The 21,131-nt window shown below is 44.1% G+C and overlaps 3 protein-coding genes across 7 annotated transcripts; 1 reads left to right on the forward strand and 2 right to left on the reverse strand.

The window, feature by feature from the left end:
- Positions 1-43: 43 nt before the first annotated feature.
- On the reverse strand, positions 44-3,355 carry znf668 (zinc finger protein 668). Its single transcript, XM_035613917.2, has 2 exons — positions 3,220-3,355; positions 44-2,619 (listed from the first exon to the last, which is right to left on the reverse strand). Exon 2 carries the CDS (start codon positions 2,609-2,611, stop codon positions 593-595), a length of 2,019 nt encoding a protein of 672 aa, XP_035469810.2. The 5' UTR covers positions 2,612-2,619; positions 3,220-3,355; the 3' UTR covers positions 44-592.
- znf646 (zinc finger protein 646) lies at positions 2,870-12,919 on the forward strand. Of its 4 annotated transcripts, none has more exons than XM_035613908.2 (4): positions 2,870-3,027; positions 4,588-7,413; positions 7,636-8,715; positions 9,197-12,919. In XM_035613908.2, the coding sequence occupies exons 2-4, from the start codon at positions 4,805-4,807 to the stop codon at positions 10,089-10,091; spliced, it is 4,584 nt and encodes a 1,527-aa protein (XP_035469801.2). In that variant the 5' UTR covers positions 2,870-3,027; positions 4,588-4,804; the 3' UTR covers positions 10,092-12,919. The 4 variants fall into 4 exon arrangements, with proteins under 4 accessions (XP_035469801.2, XP_035469803.2, XP_035469804.2 ...); XM_035613910.2 differs by lacking the exon at positions 2,870-3,027 and adding an exon at positions 3,247-3,388; XM_035613911.2 differs by lacking the exon at positions 2,870-3,027 and adding an exon at positions 3,749-3,915 and having other exon boundaries at positions 9,324-9,488.
- Positions 12,920-12,975: 56 nt separating this feature from the next.
- LOC118288112 (tumor necrosis factor receptor superfamily member 12A) lies at positions 12,976-20,561 on the reverse strand. 2 transcript variants are annotated; one of them, XM_035613923.2, is made up of 5 exons: positions 20,263-20,561; positions 15,679-15,777; positions 15,446-15,583; positions 14,765-14,817; positions 12,976-14,509 (listed from the first exon to the last, which is right to left on the reverse strand). In XM_035613923.2, exons 1-4 carry the CDS (start codon positions 20,342-20,344, stop codon positions 14,777-14,779), a joined length of 360 nt encoding a protein of 119 aa, XP_035469816.1. In that variant the 5' UTR covers positions 20,345-20,561; the 3' UTR covers positions 12,976-14,509; positions 14,765-14,776. The 2 variants fall into 2 exon arrangements, with proteins under 2 accessions (XP_035469816.1, XP_035469815.1); XM_035613922.2 differs by having other exon boundaries at positions 14,769-14,817; positions 20,263-20,549.
- Positions 20,562-21,131: the final 570 nt, after the last annotated feature.

Genomic DNA, 21,131 nt, shown 5'->3' on the forward strand with positions numbered 1-21,131 from the left:
TCAAACTCACTTGCGCAGGCAGGAAGGAAACAACAAACATCACTAATTTTTACACAGTTCACAATTTTATTTGTAGAAAATTTGAATTCCACTGATTGAACATTTCGGAATTCCACCTTTTTTTTCTTTTTTTACTTGAAGATTAATATAATATTCGATGACAAATACTTTTTACAACACAACAGTTACAGATTATGTTAACAAAATGTAAATTTAAGACAAGCTATACTTAAAATGAATTGTAAAATCCTGTTTACCAGAAATCACAACATTTTCAAGTGAGATTTTACAGTGATCAGCATAAACTGTATGTTTGCAACACCACTTTTTATGAGGAGATCACAACAGATAAGACAATTCCTTAATATGCTACTTATTTTATAGCATATATTTTAAAATATGTACATATGTAACAAGTAACAAATATCATGGAATAACAAAACAGTGACAAAGCGGTAACAACTGAGTGTAGGACAAGATATTTTGAAATCTTTGTAGGAAGGTTTTTGGAAAATAACAGTTTGCTTTTCAGAATAAGACCCATCATCTCAAAGATTTAAGGCAATGGTATTGACAGTATAAAAAAAGAAGCTTAAAGTCCCTCTTCTTTGACTAAGTACTCGGGCAGAGTCTGGAAAGCAGTCACAGGTACAGTCACTGGAACCGTCAGCGATATGCCGCTCGGTTCAACAGTGGAGGGGGAAACCTCACCAAGGGGTGGAGGAGAGGGTAGCGGGTCTGTGTGAATGATGTTTAAGTCATTGAGTGTTTGGGCAGGTTGGGCAGCATCTGCGTGAGTCCGTAAGTGCTTGCGAAGGTAGGCAGCAAAAAGAAAGGCTTTGCCACAGTGGGGGCAGCTGTGAGGTTTATTGGTGGAGTGGATCTTCTGGTGTTTACGCAGTCCAGATTTGTTGAGGAAGCCTTTGCCGCAGCTGTTGCAGACATGAGGCCTTGGCTTGGGATGTTGCTTCTCGTGCTCCTGTAAATCTGCCAGCTGTGCAAACTCTGCCTGGCAGGTTTCACAGACATGTGAGCCCAGTGGTACAGTTTTGGTAACTGTGGGAAGAGAGGAATCGATGGAGTGAAGGTTCTCATGGGCCTGAACTTCATCCCATGTTCCAAATGTAGCATCACAATGTGTACAGGAGAACTGAGGGAGGGTTGTGTGGGAAGTAAAGCCTGAAGCTGACCCCGTCTCTGTCTCCTGCTGTTGTTGTTGTTGTTGCTGCTGCTGCTGTTGCTGCTGCTGTTGCTGTTGCTGCTGCTGTTGCTGCTGGTCAGACTGCTCAGCTAGGTGAGTTCTCTCATGTTTGCGCAGGCTTGAGGATACAACAAATGACTTCAGACACTCCTCACATTTGAAAGGCCTCTCTCCAGAGTGCACACGCCGGTGCTTGTTGAGGCTCGAGCGCTCAGCAAATGACTTGTCACACTCAGTGCAAGAAAAGGGCCTGAGTCCTGTGTGGACAAGCATGTGGCGCCGCAGATCCCAGGATGCCACGAAGGCCTTGTCACAGCTCTGGCATTTGTAAGGCCGCTCTCCAGAGTGAACACGTTCATGCACAGCCAAATCAGCTGGCTGCCGGAACCTCTTGGAACACTTATCGCAGGGGTAGGGCTTGAAACCCAAGTGGGCTCGCTGGTGGCGACGGAAACTGGATGGATCAGAAAACATCTTGCCACACTGAGGACAGAGGAAGGGCTTCTCACCAGAGTGAGTGCGGAGATGAGACTGGTAGGAAGACAGCTGGGTGAAGCCTTTGCCACACTGCTCACACTGATAGGGTTTATTCTGAGAGTGAATGCGTTGATGGCAGGCCAGAGAGGAGGAGCGGGAGAAAGCCTTGCCACAGTCGGAGCACAGGTACGGCTTTTCTCCAGTGTGGGAGCGCTCATGGTTTTTCAGGTCCTTCAGCTCTGTGTACGTTTTCCCGCACTCGTCACAGGCATACGGCCGATGGCCCTGATGGTTCCTTCTGTGTTTTCGGAACACAGAGGGATCGGCAAAACTCTTACCGCACTCTGCACAGAAGTATGGTTTTTCTCCCGTGTGAGACCGCATGTGCACCTTCAGTTTAGACAGGGTGGGGTAGCTCTTAGAGCACTGGCGGCAACAGTAAGGACGCTCACCACTGTGCTGCGTCATATGGATCCTCAGGCATATAGCCTGCATGAAGGCTTTACCACACTCCGTGCATATGAAAGGTTTCTCCCCAGTGTGTGAGCGGCTATGGTTGCGTAGCTCTGTTGGCGTCTTGTAAGCCTTGTGACAGTCAGGGCACTGAAAGGGGCGCTGGGCTGAGTGAGTGCGCTCATGCTTTGAGAGCTGAGCCTTGCTGGAGAATGTCTTCGTACACTGAGAGCATGTGTGCTGCTGCTGACGCTCCTTCACATGCGCTGAGAGCTTGTGGCTCCGCAGAGCTGACAGACTCCTGAACGCCTCTGTGCATGTAGAGCATTTGAAGGAAGCTTTGGCTTTTGGAGGCCTGCCTCTGCCACGTTTCTTTGCAGGCTGATCCCTCAACACCTCTCCTTCTTGCTGGCTGTCTTCATCCTGCGAAGGAGTGTACTGCTCTGCAAGAGGTGGGCTGCCAGGCTGGGGAGAGGCCATCTTTATATCTGCAAAGAGATGATATAAAGAGGCTTTGAAATAGTTGTGATGATAAACATCATAAGCAGCATAAGGTTGTGAGAGCGGGAAATTGCTCCACAGACACCATGTTAAATTCCTATGACAGATATAAATGGTCTGAACAGATCGTCAGTGACGGTGGCGGATGATGGACTAGAATTTTTTTTTCTGTGTAATCACATAATAACATGTGAAAATATGTGGGTGTGCATTCGATAACAAAATGGCTGGCATTAGGACCTCAGGGACAATAAGCTAACCGCTCTGATGCCAGAGGAAGTTGACGATGCAATGAACAGAGATCATTTCGTGAGAATGACCGACATGTGGCCAACAAGGTACGAGGCGTAAAGATCGCAAGGCACGGTGATGGCGTTAACAACCGGACACGACATGTACGTATTCTCTTCTTGCTAGCTTGATCGCTAAACACTTTTTTGTAACTCAAAATGGCTGGCTTTAGGACCGGTTGCACCAATGCGCTCGACACTGTCCCCATCGTAGTTATCGCCATTATACTGGGTGGATTTCGCAAACAATAGCTGCCTTTGCATCGCGTGCATAAGGGAAATAACGGCCTTTCTTACCTGAATCGGGTCATTAATCATTTGTCGATAATGCCTGGAGAAATGTCTGCTACACGACTGCATTTGCTGAGAGACGCGGTGACTGGCTGCGGGATGGGGGACGGCTTTAGGACCATGATGACGACAGCTACCGGGCAGCCAAGTGTGCAACATTTTAATGCGTTTAACGGTAAAACTACCAAGATACGACCCATAATATATGTAGAACAGCCCCTACATACAAATATAACAGTTATAATGAAGTTACCACGGGGGGAAACATGCGCGTGAAGCTGAAGCAAAGATAATTCACAAGGCACATGAAGTCAATGGCGGAGCTAGCTACAGTGCTAATCCGAATAAGCTAATGTGTTTTAATGCAAAGAGCAGGGGCAGAATAATGAAATGGACACTTAACGTCTCGGTTTGATTTGCGTTTAATGTTCGCTGTGTGCTCGCTTCAACGCCGACTTCGCCGATGTTTGTATTGACTCAACTTATACCCCACCTACTTAGTTATTTTTGAGAGGGAAGTATTTCTCTGCTGCACATTTCCTGTTTCCTAGCAACAAGAGCAATGTGGAAACGGTAATGGAAGAAGAAGAAAAAAAGACAATTGGGGGGGAAAGGGGGTGCCCTTTACATAAAATATACGTTTGTATAGTAAGGAATGAAAACATATCTTCGGAGGATTACATTGAATCAGTGCGGCTACAGGTATTTGATTCGACGTGTTCGCTAATGTTGTGATTCCGCGTTTAAAACGACTTCTTGGCTTTTTGGTGCAATGATTGTTTAGCTAGCCATGATGATGAGGCTAGCTGGTGGCGCGCTAGCGTTAGCTCGCAGCTGCGCGATGCTCATGTAATCGTAATTCGCTCGTCCGCTCTTCCTTCCGACCTTGTGTGGACGAATGTGTTCGTTCTGTGTTTGTTCATAGTGTCGGGGAATGTGGTCACTTGTAGGTGCAGCAAATCTGTAGAGAGGCGTTGGTCTCCCGGTTTATTGACACAAGCTAACGTTCGGTCAGCTAGCCTGCTGGTGCAGAGATGGAGCACAACATCTCAGTGTTGGGAACGGGTTGTAGCTAACCGTATTCAACTTTACTGGCTTCAATGCAGGCAGATGCCGATTGAACCATAATTCCGTTTATTGATTTTGACGGACTTATAATCGTCAAGTGTGAAAAGTCAAAAATATAAGATGTTTATTGCTGCTCCTTAACTTATACAGATGTGTTGTTCGGGTTAAGGTGTCAGCCTGTACTGTACAATGATTCTTTTTTAACTACTGCATTTAGAAAAATGTGTGATGCATATGTATACATAAAACTGAATCACATTACATGCTTTGTTAATATATTTACCACCACTCTTTTGTCCTCAACAGCTCCATTTGCCTGCTTCCCCTAAACTCATGTCACTCTCGTAATAGTATGGAACTGGTTTTCATCGTCTTCTGCCGTGTTACCTACCTGGACGCTCCTTGGACCTTACTGTCAAGAAAGAAACCTCTTCATTCAGACAAGAAAGGCATTTAATGCATTTCCCTCCTGGACCCTCAAACACTCTGTGTGTGGTACACTTAATTCAATTGATATCTTGTGATGGCAGCACACGACCCTGGCAGGACAACAGGATTTTCTTGCAAACAGTGTGGCATGGTATGTCCCAATATGCCCAGTCTGCTTGAGCACATGGATGTTCACCTTCAACAAGAGGAAGAACGCAAATTCAAGTGTGACGAATGTGGACGTGGCTATAGGCATGCTGGTAGTCTAGCTAATCACAAAAAGACACACGAAGTGGGTTGTTTTCAGTGTAACATTTGTGGTAAAGACAACTCTAACGCTTTGTCCCTGAAGAGTCATCTCCGGAGCCACACTTCACAGAGAAAGTACTCGTGTGCACATTGTGGGAAAGCTTTTCGTCTGGCATCTCAGCTGGCTACACATGAGCGGGTTCATCTTGTCAGGCGAACAAAGGAGCAGTCATACAGGAAGTTAGACATGGAATATCCCACTCATGAAAATGGTCATGAAATTGAAAATGATCCCCCACATCATCTCAATGACCATTCAGCCAATTTTGTGATTTCTTCCGAAGATAGCCCAGCTGAGGACAAGACAGAGGATGTGTATAATGCACAAGCTGATTCCTCTGATGATGCAGCAAACCGACCTTTCAGATGTGATTTATGTGACAAATCCTACATACATCACCGGAGCCTAACCAATCATAAAAAGACTCATCAGGTGGGAATGTTTGAGTGCACTGTCTGCTTCAAACTTTTTAATAACATGGCTGCCCTCTACAGCCACCAGAGAACTCACAAGGGGAGAAGCGGGACAGACCCTGGATCAGTGGGTGGGTCATACACAGCCACACCACTCGGACAATTTTCAGCTCAGACACAGGATGCTCAAGTAAATTTCTGCCATTTGTGTCAGGTACTATTCCCCAGTGATGAGCAGTTCCAAGAACACATCCAAATGCATAACTCTTCATCTGTATCATTTGGTCTTCAAGATACCTTGTCAGAGAACCACAATGTGTCATATGAGAACAGTATTGCTTCGCCCGAGTCTAATTTTTATGCATCACCTATAAATAATATTTCATCAGTGTCATCAGTAGATAATCATGGAGGTTTTGATCAGCCACAGGAGCCGTTTATGAGTAATGGACACGTGTACTCGGACTGCTCCAATAATCAAACCCCATCTTCCAGTAGCACTCAGGGAGAGCCCCCAATCATGGACGCAAGTGTTTTCGATCCTGTCCTGGCGCACTCACGAAACACTGCCAATGCAACTGAAATGGAGGAGACTTCGACTGTAGATTCTGAGGAACGTCCCTTCAAGTGTCAAATCTGCGGTAAAAGCTATCGGCACTCTGGGAGCCTCATCAACCACAAAAGGTCACATCAGATTGGGATTTACCAGTGCTCCATATGCAGAAAGAGTTACCCTCACCTGGCCGCCCTCAAAAGTCATCTTCGTCTCCACAAAGCTCAGCCATCATCTTTTAGCCTCAATGCTGGGGGAGACTGGCTCTCCTCAGAGCCTCTGACTATGGATAGCCAGCAGGGCTGCTTCTCCTCGCAAGAGGAGGAAGACGGCTCCCAGCCTGTGCTCGGTATTGATCACAAGAACGGAGTTGACCACAACAATGGATCACTGTACCATGAGCAGTTTAATCCGGACTTTTCCCAGGATATGACTGTGCATCTACCTCACGATGAACACCTGATGCAGAGGCACATGTGTGCAGACTGTGGTGAGACATTTGCAGATATTGCAGGGATTAAGTCTCACTGTTGTCCACTGCTTCAAACTCAACACAACACTTCTAGCAGTGACTATGGGAGTAATGAAAACTTCCAGGACAGTAACGGTCACTTTTCCATTGGAAATCCACAGAGTGATGTAGAGTTCCATGGTCTGAATGGTAGCCATGACCAAAGTTACTTTGAGCAGAATTTCCATGAAGAAGTCAGGCGCCATCAGCTGAACGGTGGCAGAGAAGGTGATAACGCTGAAGAGGATGATGACGATGGAGATCTTTATCAGTGCTCTATATGTGGAAACAGCTACAACAGCATGAGGGCTCTCAGGAGCCACCTCCGAGGGCATACACAGTTGCACGGTACTCCTGCAAGCTCAGGGCCTTCCTCCATGTCCTCCCATGATGAAGTGAAAGATGATGAGCTGGGAGAGATGATGATCTGCAGCACGTGTGGGGAAAGTTTTGCCAATAAGCAGGACTTGATTACCCATCAACTTCTCCACAATAAGGAAGAGGTAGACAATGTCACTCATTTACGTATACACAACAGTGATGTGTCTGGAGGCAATGAGGAGCCACAGAGTATCATCTGTGGCAGCTGTGGGATTTTCTGCACCAGCTACCATCATCTCGAGAACCACGGCTGCACAGCTGAGACGGAAGATGAGTTCATGAATGTTAAAGAGGAAGTGAAGGTAAACGATGTTGCCCAGTATGAGGACACGAGTAAGGTTACTGAAACGGGTGAAACCAAAGCTCGTCAGTATAAGTGTGATCAATGTGGGCGGTCATACAGACACGCCGGCTCCCTCCTTAACCACAAAAAGTCCCACAAAACCGGTGTGTTCAAATGTCTTGTCTGCCAGAAACGCTTCTACAACCTCCTGGCCTTAAAAAACCACCAGAGATCCCACTTTGATATCAAGAGGTTAGTAATACACGTACAACTCACACTTGTTTCACTCATGTTGCAAATTGTTAATGCTTGTCGTAACTTGATAATTGTTGAAAGAGGAAAAGCTAATGGTGGCCCATAGAGTCTCTGCCACAGATTAGGTTATTCTTTCCATCATAGTTCTATTCCTTGTGTAAACCCTTCCCTGTTTTTCAATCACAGTATTGACTAATTATGCCTTCTCCTCTCACACAGGCACACTTGCCATGAGTGTGGGAAAGCCTTCAAAATTCAGAAGCAGTTACTGAACCACCTGAGAAGGCACAAAGAGAACCAGGCCAAAATCCAGGAACTCAACAACCAGATCCAGGCCCTCATGCAGATGAATGGGACCCGGTCAGATGGAGGAATGCAGTCCTCAACTTCAAATTCCAATCAGGCTTCTACCTCTGCACGACGCTCCAAGCGACTACCTGCAGTTGACCTAGCGCAAACAAAGCTCAATACTTCTGTCAAATCTGAGGACACAGGCGATCCGCGACCTTTTGCGTGTGATCAGTGTGGGCGTACGTATCGCCATGCAGGAAGTCTGGTCAACCACAGAAACTCCCATAAAACAGGCGAATATTACTGTTCTGTTTGTAACAACACTTACTCCAATCAACTAGCAATGAAAAACCACTTGCGCACCCACTTTGCATATAAAAAGCACTCTTGCCAAAAATGTGGAAAAGGCTTTAGAGGAAAGAAGCAGCTATTAGCTCACGCCTGTGCAGCCCTCAGAAATGAAGGGGCCAGAGGCAAGAGGGGCCTCAAATCTAGATCCTCAAAGTGTAAGCAATGTAAACGGGCCTTTCTCTCTGTTGACCAACTGGCAGCCCACACCTGTGATAGACCTTCAGGCAGCAGTGATGCCCCAACAAATACATCCCCAAACAAAGAGGCGCGCCCTTTCACATGCAACATATGTAATCGCAGCTACCGCCACGCGGGCTCACTCCTGAACCACAAAAACACCCACAAGACCGGTCAGTTCAGTTGCACCTTCTGCTCCAAGCCCTTCACTAACCCCATGGCTCTGCGAAATCACACGCGCATCCACACGCAGAAGAAGAAGTACGTGTGTCTCACTTGCGGAAAGGCCTTCCGCCTCGCCAGCATCCTGCACAACCACCAGAGGGTCCACAACAGGGTGGCCAGTCACTTCAGCTGTCCTGCGTGTGGAAAGAATTTCCAGGGAAGGTCTGGTCTGAAGAGGCATCGCTGCCGCAGAGGTCAGAGGAACTTACTGAGAGCTGGAGTCCAGCAGTCGGAGAGGGGAGAGAAGTGCTTCATGTGAGTTACTGTCTTCGTTGTGAACTCAACTGTGCAAGTCTTGTTCTGTCTATTAGTCATTATTGATGTCTTTGTTTAACAAAACTCTCCTGACCCGACTGATGAGATAAATTTGCCATTACAAGTTATTGGAAATTGAAGTCAATAAATATTATATCATTTTGATTTATTTTGCTAACCAGAAAAAGTTTATTTTTTTACCGTGTAATGTCCTGCTCAATCCATTTATTGGTTAAAATACTGGAAAAAAAACGTTTAGATATTCCTTATGAATAATGTTTGTTTTAAATTAAAAAAGTACTTTTTAACTTTTTAATTAGCAGTATTGGCAGGCTATTATTTTGACAGTGTTGTAATATTAATTGATAGTAAAGATAAAGTATCCGCAATTTGCAGTTTCATTAGTAATTTCTGTTGGTTTACATGATCTGGATTGCAGTGTCTTATTAGGGACTGAACATGACCCCTGTCCCTGCTGCAGGTGTGACCTGTGTGGGCGCTCCTACCGTCACGCCGGCTCCCTCCTCAACCATAAAAAGACACACTCCGAAAACCTCCACCATTGTACCTTGTGTCTCCAGACATTTCCTGACTCTCTCACTCTGCAGATACACTCCCAGATGAGGCGTCATTGCTGCCCCGAGTGCGGCAAGACCTTCTGCCTGGTCGCACACCTGCAGAGCCACATGGAGGTGCACTCCAAGGACCGAGGAGTGGTCTGCAGCCTCTGCCAGCAGAGCTTTCCCACCACAGACAGTTACCAACAGCACCACGACATGCACCACGGGGATCAGGGCCCCTATCAACAAGCTGTGGACGAAACCGTAGACAACAACTTCTGCTGGGACTCAGGAATAAATCAGACCATGGGGGTGGACGGGATGCACAAGCAGGTTCCACCATCTCTGTCCCACATACCAGGAAGCGCCAGTAATTCACAGAAGGGTGACGAAACTGCCGGCGCCGATGAGAAGAGCCACGTCTGCGAGCACTGCGGCCGCACTTATCGCCATGCCGGCTCCTTGCTCAACCACAAGAACAGCCACAAGACAGGCTCCTTTTTCTGCTCAATCTGCCAGAAAGAGTTCACCAACCTAATGGCTCTCAAGAACCACCGGCGCATTCACACAGAGCCCAAGCGCTACCAGTGCCTGGAGTGTGGAAAGGCGTTCCGTGTGTCAACTCAGCTCATATGTCACCGGAGGATCCACACCAAAGAGAAGCCCTTCGCCTGCCTGCTGTGTGACAAGAGCTTTTCCAGCAAGTCCAACCTGCGGCACCATCAGAAGATGCATCAGAACACACAGTCCTACAACTCCTCTTTTAGCATGGACGCCGACACGTTTATGGACCTGGACATGGGGTCTTTCCTCTAAAGAAGTACTGCAGAGCATACAAGAGAAGAGGACTGGTGATCCTTTTGTTTATCTGTTATTTATCTCTCTATCAGTAATTGTAAAACAGTATTTTCTTTATCCGAAATGCTCCTCAGTCCCAACAGGAGCTCCCTTTTGAAGATGCACATTTCATTACTGTCCACCAAGTCTTACCTCGGCAACAGATTGCAGCTTCACTGAAACGTCTCCATAGAGTTTATCGGCCATCTTTTACGAAGGCCTGCAAGTTTTCCGTGAACGAACAGGATCCCAGAATACAGGGCGAGCGAATAAACCAATAGACGCTCATTCCTCAACGACAAACAAACCAACCAAAGTGAACAGAAAAACCGCAGCCCAGGTCCATGTAAGAATATTAACACTGATACCACGTTTTTTAAGACTGCTGTGTTCCCTCCCCTCTTGCTGCGTATAATTTTTGTTCAGTGCCTCTGTACGTTCCTTAGAAAACATAATATACAAACTCTATTTATCGTTGAATCCTTTTGTCGGCTTCGCCGTCAATATGGGAGGACTGCTAACTTTTCCTTCAGGAGATCACACAGGGCGAGCCTGTTATTATGAAGTCAAATACCTCTGGGTGTGTCCAAAGGTCAGTGGCAAAGTGATTTACGGAAATCCTATTATCAAGTAAATAGTTGTACTGCTAATAATATTCACATTGAGTGACATTGTATGCTAAATTGATGTATTTAATAATTTATTCCTGTTGTTTTATGCCCATATTTTATTAGAAAAACGTTTTATGAATGTTGTAAGAAAAAAAAAATCTTAAAGGGTCTTCTGAAACTCATGTAGCCTGTAGGGAAGTTCATCAGTGGATTTCGAACTCATTAGCTCACAGTTGCAACAGGCAGGAATGAATGAGCCAAGGACGATGTGTTGTTGGCAGCTCAGGGTGAAACCTTCAAAAGGAACAAACCTGATGTATAAATCCTTGTAGATAATCTGTCAGTTTGAACTGAACATAGAGTTTTCCTTGTTCTTGTGCCATTTAAACATGTTCTATATATTTTATCATATGTAACGGTTGTCAGTCACGCCGACATTCAGCTGCAGCTGCATGTTGCAGTGCTGCCGACCATGTGGATTCTTTTGTAGAAGCATCAGTTATGTAGAAGAGCCAGTGCCTCAAATGTAAACCGATTGTAGCAGGTAAATGTAGACACACCTCCTCTCACTGTACTTCTCATACTGTAAAACAAAATGTTTTGAGTTTTGTCTGATACATTAGATTTAGTTTTTCATTATTATTGTGGCGTTTCAGACTCCAGTCAGCCACAAACATTTAAAATGTCTCAAACGGTTGATAACAAAGAATTGCAAAAGTGAGGTGAAAGTTCTTCTTTTCTCTCGTGTCTCCTTGAATTTCCTTTCTGTCACAAAAGATGTGTGTGAATCAAAGATTTTGCATTTGTGCTTTCAAACGAACTTGGCCAAAATGCCTAATTTCTGCTAAGCACAAGTATTCCTGTCGACATACCAGAGCTTTGTGGATTCACACATTTGAACCACTTTCAACTTTTCATGAATCACTTATGTTCTATAGAAATGTGCAATTTCGTTTCTTTTTTTAAAATAATTTTTGCCAAGTTGTCTGAAGTGAATGTTCTTCCATAAGTGATTTCTTTAAAAAAAAAAAGAATCATACATCTTGCAAAAGTGAACACATGGCCTTTTTTTTTTTTTAAATATAACAATCTGAAAATTTGATTTTCTTTATGCCATAAAGTTACATGTCATGTATGAGTATGTTTGTGTGGCACTGGTCAGAAGTATGAAATACCTCATGGAGAGCCCTGCCTACCTAGTTCTACTACTTAATGCCTCATGCAGTGAACATTGTAGGGAACTCACTGTACGCATACTAACTCAGATAGTTACCAAGTGTAAGACGCGGAACGAGTGAAGCATCAGTTTTCAGGTTTGATGTTATCATCTGCAGAATCTGTCGTCACCATCACTGTATGATGTTGTTGCTCTGCAGTTTGTTGTTTCCAGTTATATTTGCACACGTGTCGTGAAACTTCTCCCCCGAGGAGGACATGAGGTCTACTCTGCAGCCGAGGTAACGTCGCCTGTTGTTTGCCGACAGGCGACAAGTCGGCTGCTCAATATTTCACCTCTGCTAAAATTTTGGGGGGTTGTAATATTCAAGCAATATGCTGAAAGTATTGTTTCAGTTCATCTCATTTGTCGTCGGTGGATTTGACATCCGGACACTTAAAAAAACCATGACAACTTTCCATCTGCCGTTTTGTTACATTATTTAAAAAAGCTCATGTGTATTAATTGTAATGATTTAGGTGATTACTGTAAAATATTTTTCGGATGCCATGGTAGCCTACATGTAGAACTACAGATATAAATTTCAGTTAAAACTGTAACTGACTTTATTTTTGTACAATGTTCACGTTCTTATTTTCCTGCGGCACTTAACACATTGTCCTCATTAATTGATCACAATCACAGCCTGGTATTTGTGGCGTGTGCATTCATCTCGGAGCTCTCTGTAAATATTAGAAGAAAAATACCCAGTTGGATCTCTGTACATCTAAGGCAAGATTTTGTTTTCGGAAGGAGAAAACTACTAGATTAGCTATTGTGTAATAAAAAGCATATATCACACATTCGGATCTATTGGATTTTCAGTGCTCCAAAATGTCTGCTCAGTATTTAATTCATATTTATATAACTATTTTGTCACTCAGAAGCGTAGATTTTTACTTCTTTGTTAGACATTAGTTTAGAATATAGGCAAATTATTGATGAAACTAGTTGACATTAATTAAAGGACTTGGAAAATACAATGTGTTTGTGTCTTGTCCATATCCCTCCAACTGAGTCATTGATACACCTTGGATTATTTATTAAAATTGTCAGTTTTATTGTGAAAATACTTTTGGTACACAAAGCGGTTTATAAGATTGCAGTAAGTAAAAGAAGCCAGTGCATGTACAGTATATACAGTTAGACGTAGAAAGCATAAGAAAATAAGCAGAAAGTTGTTAGTTATTGCTCAGTAACATCGATGGCTGGCCGAGTGGAAGTTAAAGAGAAATCTTCACCGGAGTCCCTTTTAATGTGCTTGTCCCTCACAGTTGATACAATACAACTCTGCAAGATACTTACAAATAAATAATATAAACATCTGAAAGAAGAAAAAAGAAATGAAGTAATCTGTATTTTAAGTGATTCCATAATTTTGCTGCCATAGGGCAAGCAGTTCCCTAACCCACAAGCAGACAGATCTAAAATAAGACCTGAAACATTGTCAGTAACCACATTCTGCATCATGGTTTGGAGAAAAAAAAAAAATTCTACTATAAAAAAATCGGAAAACGAATCCTGCCCACCATGTTTTTCACTGGGTTCAAAGGCCACAAAATTACCAACAGACATTTACACATGATGCATCTTTCTTTTTTTTACCTTGTTGCAGATCTAAGCGCATTCGGCAAGTCAAGAGTTGGCCTCGTGGCTGTATCTGCACCTAAAACACTGTAGGTGTCATTCCCTTTACTACAGTACGTTCTGAGCAACATTACCACTTGTTGGCAGATTGGGATCTGTCTAGTGTTTCAAGCATCCAGTCCTACGGACGTTGGGACGGTAACGTATTCTGGGGGTTGTGATAGTGAAAAGATTCAGTTAAAAACATTTTCATATTGTCATGACCTGCAATAAATTGTCTGTGTTCGTCTCAGGAGACCCGGTAACAGTGCATGAGCACGTAACCGACAACTCCGCCACTGTGTCAGACGACTAAAAGAAAAGGTACATGACGGGGACAAGGCTAGAATACATTTCACCTAAAAATAGCTACATTCAAATGGCCTTAATGTGCCTCTAATAGTATGACTTACTCACATGTGGTTCATCTTTAAGAGGCTGTTGTGGCAAATAACCAGCAGAGAGACCCCTTGTAACCCTGCAGAACAGCAGGGGATCAAACTGCAGCCCAGCGGGCAGCAGGAGCTGTGTTACATTCATTGGATTCCTGCTGGAAACGGCACAATACAAAACAGGAGCGTGGATTGTAGTTTAGCCTCGATTCTGAATCTATAAACCCACAAACATCTTCAGGATCAAAATCTCATTTGCATGGGATAGAAAGGCACACGTAATCTTAAAAAAGATACCACTCGAAGATAATGTTGTGTTACTATTCCTACAGAGGTGTGAGGGTTGTGGAGTCCTGTGGTCACTTAAAGGACTGAGCGTGAGAACTGAGCACATCTCTTCAATGAACAGTCTAATAAATTAAAATGGTCCGATTCTGGTCGAGAGATACCCTGCGGTCAGAGTAGGCACTTCATGGTCCAGAGGTTCCCGCGTCCGGCTCTGAGCCAGTCGCTGCTTGGTTCTGTCACATCTGTTTCCAGAGGAAGATGAGGCTGGGGAGGGGCACGACAATGATTCAGTTCTCTTTGCATCTCTAACATGTTAATATATGGACATTTATAGTTTATAATTAACAGTCGTGATTAGATTCTGACCAATGTGGACTTCAAAGCAGCTGATATCTAATACTACGTTGTTTCTCAAGAGTTTTATCCCAAATCAATTGTGAAAGAAACAGTGGCATTACATTATGTTAATATTAAGACTTTCTTGAGTGCAAAATCTTTGTGTGAAAATGGAACTTATACCTACTGAAATGTTTAAGCTTGATAAAGTGGCCCCGCCGTTTCTTCAATGGGTTCTGTAATACAAAATGAAGAAGAACACATGGTCATTTATGTTTTCCAGCCATTACAGTGTATTCAAGTGAACAACTTGTCTCGAAGCACAAGTGGACAATAAGAGTTCAATTCTGTGCCGTTTCTGATGGTTTGTGACGCTGCTGCAAAAGGCTCCATAGTAAACTGGAAATGACTCTTATTACAATTACTTAAAAAGGGAACTACAAAGGGCTACACATTTTTGTTTTGCACCAGGGTTGATGAAAGATTTCAAAAGAATAAATGAATCCCCTTTGTCATCAACGACTCATCCATGTTAGCCTAGAATGTGACACATCTAAGGTTCTGACACCATGTCTTCAGAGAACATACCTGTAGTTACATTCTAACGCCTGTGGAATAAATGACAAAAAAACACTTTTCTCCTCCTGATTTTCTGGGTTTCCAGGGAATGCACTAAAATGATCCTTCACGGCTGACAGACCACTTTAATGTGCTACTTCCTGTTGCAGTAAAAGAAACCATACTTGACTATACACCTTTGTTGTGTTGAACTTTTCAGTTGCAGCTATTCTTTGTGGTTTATGATGAACAAATACTATGTAATGGTGATATCTGATATCAAATTTCAAACTTTGAGAATCTCACCACGTAGAGGCCGCGACTTGCGTCGATGCACCATGACCCCGATTATCAGCGCAGCACCGACCAGCACGACAGCCAGCACTGAGAAGCTGGTGATGGCCGCCAGTTTCCACACATCTGGTGTGTCCTCCACAGGTTTACCTAGTGATAAAAACAAAAAATGACCCTAATGTGCGAATCCATCACGGCAGGAAGGAGTAGTTCATATATTCTCAGTGTCCGAGCCAGTGTCTTACATGTGTTGCACGACGGGGTCTTTGGGTACTGCTTGCAGGATGCGCACGGCACACAAACGTCCAAATCTGAGTTCAAGAACTCTGAACTGCCACACTGACCTGCACACAGACAAACATCAGAGATAAACAGTTATGATAATGTATAATCCATAAGACTCTCACAGGGGAAAAGGAGCTGGGCCCTATGGGGGGTTTATGAGTACTTCCAAGGCAAATATTTAATGCTGTTTTCGGCCAAAGAAATATTGTGATCCGGAGGTAATGTTTGGAGAAAACATTTGAGACTGTTTTAGAAAGCAACCACAATTCACCTTAGACTGTAATAAAACACAAATAAAATAAACCATAATCTGTTGACTTGCTGGAACCAGTTGTTGCAGCTGTGACCTGCAGCAGGACACACGAGGAACTTTGTGGCTTTCCTCTTCCTCTAAAATGAAAGTGGGAAATTCCTCTCGGTCAGACTGCTGATGCAACTGAACTGCACGAGAGGGAATCACTCAGTAACTTTGGTTGCATGAGCAGGCCGGCACTGTGCGAAGAGCAGGATGTGTGTTCACAGAGGGCTTCCGCAGAATTGTTGTGCTCCGCGCATACGTGTGCCACTTCCAGAGAATCGGCGAACGTGCCTGTGAGAAAGAGGTTGGTGACTGTGGTTACACACACGGAGACAAACATCTCTCTGGACACAATGGGAAGGTGCTTTTCTTTCAATGGCAGAAGCCAGACAGCTGAACAATTAAAAACTGTGCACCTCCGCCATGATTGAAGAAACCTGAGCCTGTGACACAGTTAACAACAAGGGCAAACTCAGTGTGGAATCTGGCTCGCTGCTTTAATAGTGTGCAGTTTAACTTGCTAGGTTTGGTTACAATGTAAGAATGCACTAATTCCCCAAGGTCATGGACGAAGAGTATTGTGACATCAAGCTGAAAAACAACCTCTGCAAAACAATATTACGACATAAAGTCAACCTAATAAGACTGGCTGAAACGATACCAGACTTGTCCGCATTACAGATAATGTCACACGGAAACAGATATCGGACAGATATGACGGTGAATTCTGTCTTCCTGCTGTGTCACACATCCATTTGCATGAACAACTTTGTTTGTGTCCACCATTATTAACAAAGGGACCTAGCTGAGCCTAAATCAAGCATCGTCATCTTTGTGGTAACTTTCATGTTCAAACCGGCCGCTTTAATCATCGCAGAGAGCAAACTATAAAAACTTTCAGGGAGGCGAGTTTGACGTAAACCAAACGCACTTCAATGAATGTGTGGGATACTGTGGCTGCTTCCATGACAACAGCAGTTAATGAATGTTTGTGACATGACGCTCAGGAGCTGATAAAACCAACTGTTGGAGACTGTGTGTTATACCATAAAGGCGGGGGTAAGTGATTTATCAAAAATGCTACACAGGCCCATCGAAATATGATTGTGTCAACATTTCAGAGATTGTCCACTGTAATGGAGTATTCGTCAGTGGAAATACTCCACTACAAGCAAAATCCTTGCATTAAAACCCTTGTAGAAGTCATACTGCAGGAGTGCTAATGGTCCCTGTGACTGATATATTGGTATTTATGAAATTACAATATTGTAAGCAGCTTTTTACTGTTGTAGTGGGGTAGCTCCGGTGAGTCAAATAAATCTGATGGTGGTTGGGGGGTGAGGGGGTGTTAATCATGAAATGATTCATGGCCTAGGGAAGAAGAAGAAAACAAAGGTCTGCAGAAGGAATTTGCATTGATTTTTTGCATGATTTTCCTTTTTAAGCCTCAAGATATGTTAAACTTGACAATGAACCCCCCACTAGACACAATGCTTTTTCTCACGGACGCATATGCCAATACTACAAAGAAGCACTGGTTAATCTTGTGCAGGTATAAGTATAAAATATTGTTCTTTGTTTGGCTAAAAAAGAAAAATAACAATTACATATATCTGTTAGCTCTGGTTTGTAGTGAGGCAGAAGTATTAAGTACCATTAACTAGAAATATAACAAAGTACCTAAAAATTGGACTTATGTACAGTACTTAATCATTTGATAATTAAAATTTAAATAATATTGCTTGTTTTCTTTTCAACCAACAGTCCAAAAGTTGTAATATTTGACATTTTTGTTTGATAAAATGAATATCATCATCATTGCAGTTTTATTTTTTTAATCAATTTATTGATTAAAGGGCAATTGATAATTTCTGACATGAAGTTTAGTTTACTTGTCACGAGAAGTTATTTTCAGCCTTTGAAAGCAGAAGAAAAATGTCTGGAGGGACTACTCTCTAAAGTTTGACAAAATAACCCCTGATGATGTCATAGTGATGTCATCAGGGTTATCTTGGCTCCGGCTTGAGACATTTTCATTTCAACTAGAACTTTTGGGTTTAAACTGGAACCCTGGAGATTGAAAGATGTGGTCATATGGGAGGGTCGAATGAAAACTGTTATTGTGGTGGAAATCTGAAATAAAGATCGTAGATGCAATTCTTTGTCTTTGAGTATTTTGTTATAAGTGAACAAACCTTTGCAAAGGGATTCGATCATCTCTGCAAGTCTGATCGAGAAGCTCTGTCCGAGTACATTCTTATAATGATAAGGGTGTTAAAATGATGGGAAAAGGGCATTGGTCAAGAGCATAGGAAGGACAGGTAGTGGTGAGATACGACTGCACCAGTCCCACTAATCCCAAGGTCACATAGAGCACCAAGGTCAGGTCGCACATTTACAGAGAAACACATCTTACAAAGAACAGAGTTAGTCAGAACACTGCATAGTTAAATCACCATGACACCCCTACGTTGCATTGTGGGAATGATCAGGACCTTGAATCATGCAGTGACTAAAGGTCTAAATATCTCAGCCTCTTCGGCGGTGACCTGAACCGTTATTAGTCTTTTGTGTGTTCACCAATTTTAAGTAAGAGCAATACTAAATTGCAGGAGTATCTCTTAAAATTGAACATGGTGGGAAAACTTATTCTATCTCATGTTTGAGGCTGTGGGAGTTGGGGGCCAAAAACACCTCTGTTAGAAAGAGAATACATTTAAACCCCCAGATCAAGAACACTAGTTCAGTTTCCCATGAGCAGGAGGTCCAGATCCATCATCATCGAATGCACAGGCGGCTGCGTTACAAGACTTTCTCGCTGGGCACATTACACAGGATTCACAATACTTGACAACCAGCCAGTACAGGTCATTTATTCATCAGCTGCAGCCAAAAAGGCACCTGCTCAAGAAGTCATGTTTGAGGCATTTTGACCTCCACGCCTCTGGTTATGTTGCGGCCACATGCGTGGGCCCTCCGAGACTCTCCGTCCTCCACAGCCAGCTCGCCTGCAGGGCCACACTGACTCATTTAAAAGCTGCGGTCACAGTGCAAATATGTCACAGTTCGTGTAAGCCTGAGGGTTTCGGCAATGCCTCATCCATCAGGTCCAGCTGGACTCACACTCAAGGGTTCAAGGAGTCACTGAGAGGAACTGAACCTTAACTCCTGGTTGACCTCTGCCCGGAAACCCAAACCACATCAGAGACGAGGAGCCTTTTGTCGCTCAAATCAAACAACCTTGAAACTGCTCAATGAGTTGATAAGATTGCCATGTTGAGCCTTAGCAGAATGTTGAGGTTTAAAGGATTGAGTGAGTTTCATTCTAAAGAGTTTACTGCAATTTTCACTCATTCATGAATGGCAACACACACATGAGCCAGCATGACGTCTCAAATGAGGAAACTACAGGGGTCATGTCACCTGACAACCACAAAACTTTTTTTTTATGGCTCCATGTGTAAAATCTGGGAAACACACAAAAAAGTTTGGATTACACACATTTTCCTTGCGTGCATGACCAAAAGGCCTTGGCACGTCTCAGCACCGAGCGTGACAAAGGGTGTTTTTGGGTGTGGGGGTTCTGCATTTTGTCATCATTTGGAAGGGGGTGGGTGGAACCTACAGCTGATGTCCAGATGTGGAGATGGTTCCACACGGACAGGATCTCAATCGAACATGCTTTGAGTTCAGCTTGTTCAAACAAAAAATACATATATCGGAGGGAAATGATCCTAATCCATGTAATTCATCCAATTATTTAACATTCTCAGTGAAGTCTGACCACTGGGATTACATCCAGACTTTCACAAGGCTGTGGAAACAAAGTCAAAAGCTCTTATTTCTTGGGTTTCTGTGATGTAGTCGAACTGGATCTTTGATCAGAACAGACACTCTGTCCATGTGTCCTTCTCACCCAGGGGCACGGATGGACGGGCTGAGATAAGGCGATCGGAATGCGGAACCGGTGAGAAATGCAGCTGGTTGAGGAAGCGGCTCTGTAAGCAGACCCACTATCTGACTCCATTATGGGCAGAGCAGACCCCGGGACCCTGATCCATGTTCACAGAAAACAAAGACACGCCAGCGGTTTTGCTTTTGAGACAGTCAGAGTCTGGATGGGACCAAATCACTGCATCGAGCTGGAAAACGATCTGAAAAGTGGTGATTTTTTTTTAAGCATCCTATTTGATTTCGGGGGGGGGGGGGGGGGGGGGGGAGATAAAAAATAAAATAATGTACTCACTTTTCTGTGCGCTCGCAACATGGAAATGAGTCAGCGCCGCTATCATGAGTCCGCACAGCGCGCACAGGGCGTCGGGAGCCATCGGGTCCGCGGGAGAGGAGCTGCTCGCTGTCGGCCGCACGCTTCCCGAAAGTTCATCTGATTAACAGTCCGCGCTGGTTTCTCAGCATTGGAAGAGCGAGCAGCCGAGTGAGTCACCCGCAGGAGTCTGCGCCTTGTTTTAACAGCGCACACACCCACGCGCGCCGCTCGACTCCTGTGAGTCACTTCCTATGTACTGCGCCGCGCGGGTTCTGTGCGCGCGGCCCGACGCACAGGAAACTCCACGAGCATAGTCTGTGCTTTCATGTGTTTCACTTCCAGCGAGGCTTTCTCCTCAACCACCCCAGGTACATGACACATTTCAATACATCATATTTCATATTTCGGGGGCCACACCCTGGCGTTTTGTTTCTCTCTCCTCCACATTTCTCTTTTTTTTCTACCAGAGAGTCTGTGTAGTCTGGACTTAATAGTGTTCTCATTGTTATTACCACGCCTGCCGACGTCATTCCCTCCTCTCTGCCAAAAAACACAAGTCTCTGGCAGGAGCCTGGTCCCCCCCCCCCCCCCCACACACACACACACACACACATACAGAGAGAGAGAGAGAGAGAGAGAGAGAGAGAGAGAGAGAGAGAGAGAGAGAGAGAGAGAGAGAGAGAGAGAGAGAGAGAGAGAGAGAGAGAGAGAGAGAGAGAGAGAGAGAGAGAGAGAGAGAGAGAGAGAGAGAGAGGAACAGCAACCAAGGCAAAAACAGATGACACTCAGTAGGAAAAACTTCTCTTTCAGCCTTTGGGAAAGTCTGCTCACGGTTGGAGTTAGATAAG

This window comes from Scophthalmus maximus, chromosome 16 (assembly GCF_022379125.1).
Source record: "Scophthalmus maximus strain ysfricsl-2021 chromosome 16, ASM2237912v1, whole genome shotgun sequence".
Lineage (NCBI taxonomy): Eukaryota > Metazoa > Chordata > Actinopteri > Pleuronectiformes > Scophthalmidae > Scophthalmus > Scophthalmus maximus.

What these genes read in the sequence shown, in the direction of transcription:
- znf668 (XM_035613917.2), bottom strand. Translation starts at nt 2,611, where the DNA reads ATGGCCTCTCCCCAGCCTGGCAGCCCACCTCTTGCAGAGCAGTACACT.
- znf646 (XM_035613908.2), top strand. Translation starts at nt 4,805, where the DNA reads ATGGCAGCACACGACCCTGGCAGGACAACAGGATTTTCTTGCAAACAG. An exon ending in TCCCACTTTGATATCAAGAG is followed by an intron (nt 7,414 to 7,635) that starts GTTAGTAATACA and finishes CCTCTCACACAG; the next exon opens with GCACACTTGCCATGAGTGTG. An exon ending in AGGGGAGAGAAGTGCTTCAT is followed by an intron (nt 8,716 to 9,196) that starts GTGAGTTACTGT and finishes TCCCTGCTGCAG; the next exon opens with GTGTGACCTGTGTGGGCGCT.
- LOC118288112 (XM_035613923.2), bottom strand. Translation starts at nt 20,344, where the DNA reads ATGGCTCCCGACGCCCTGTGCGCGCTGTGCGGACTCATGATAGCGGCG. An exon ending in GACCCCGTCGTGCAACACAT is followed by an intron (nt 15,584 to 15,678) that starts GTAAGACACTGG and finishes TTTTATCACTAG; the next exon opens with GTAAACCTGTGGAGGACACA. An exon ending in CAAGTCGCGGCCTCTACGTG is followed by an intron (nt 14,818 to 15,445) that starts GTGAGATTCTCA and finishes TTTGTATTACAG; the next exon opens with AACCCATTGAAGAAACGGCG.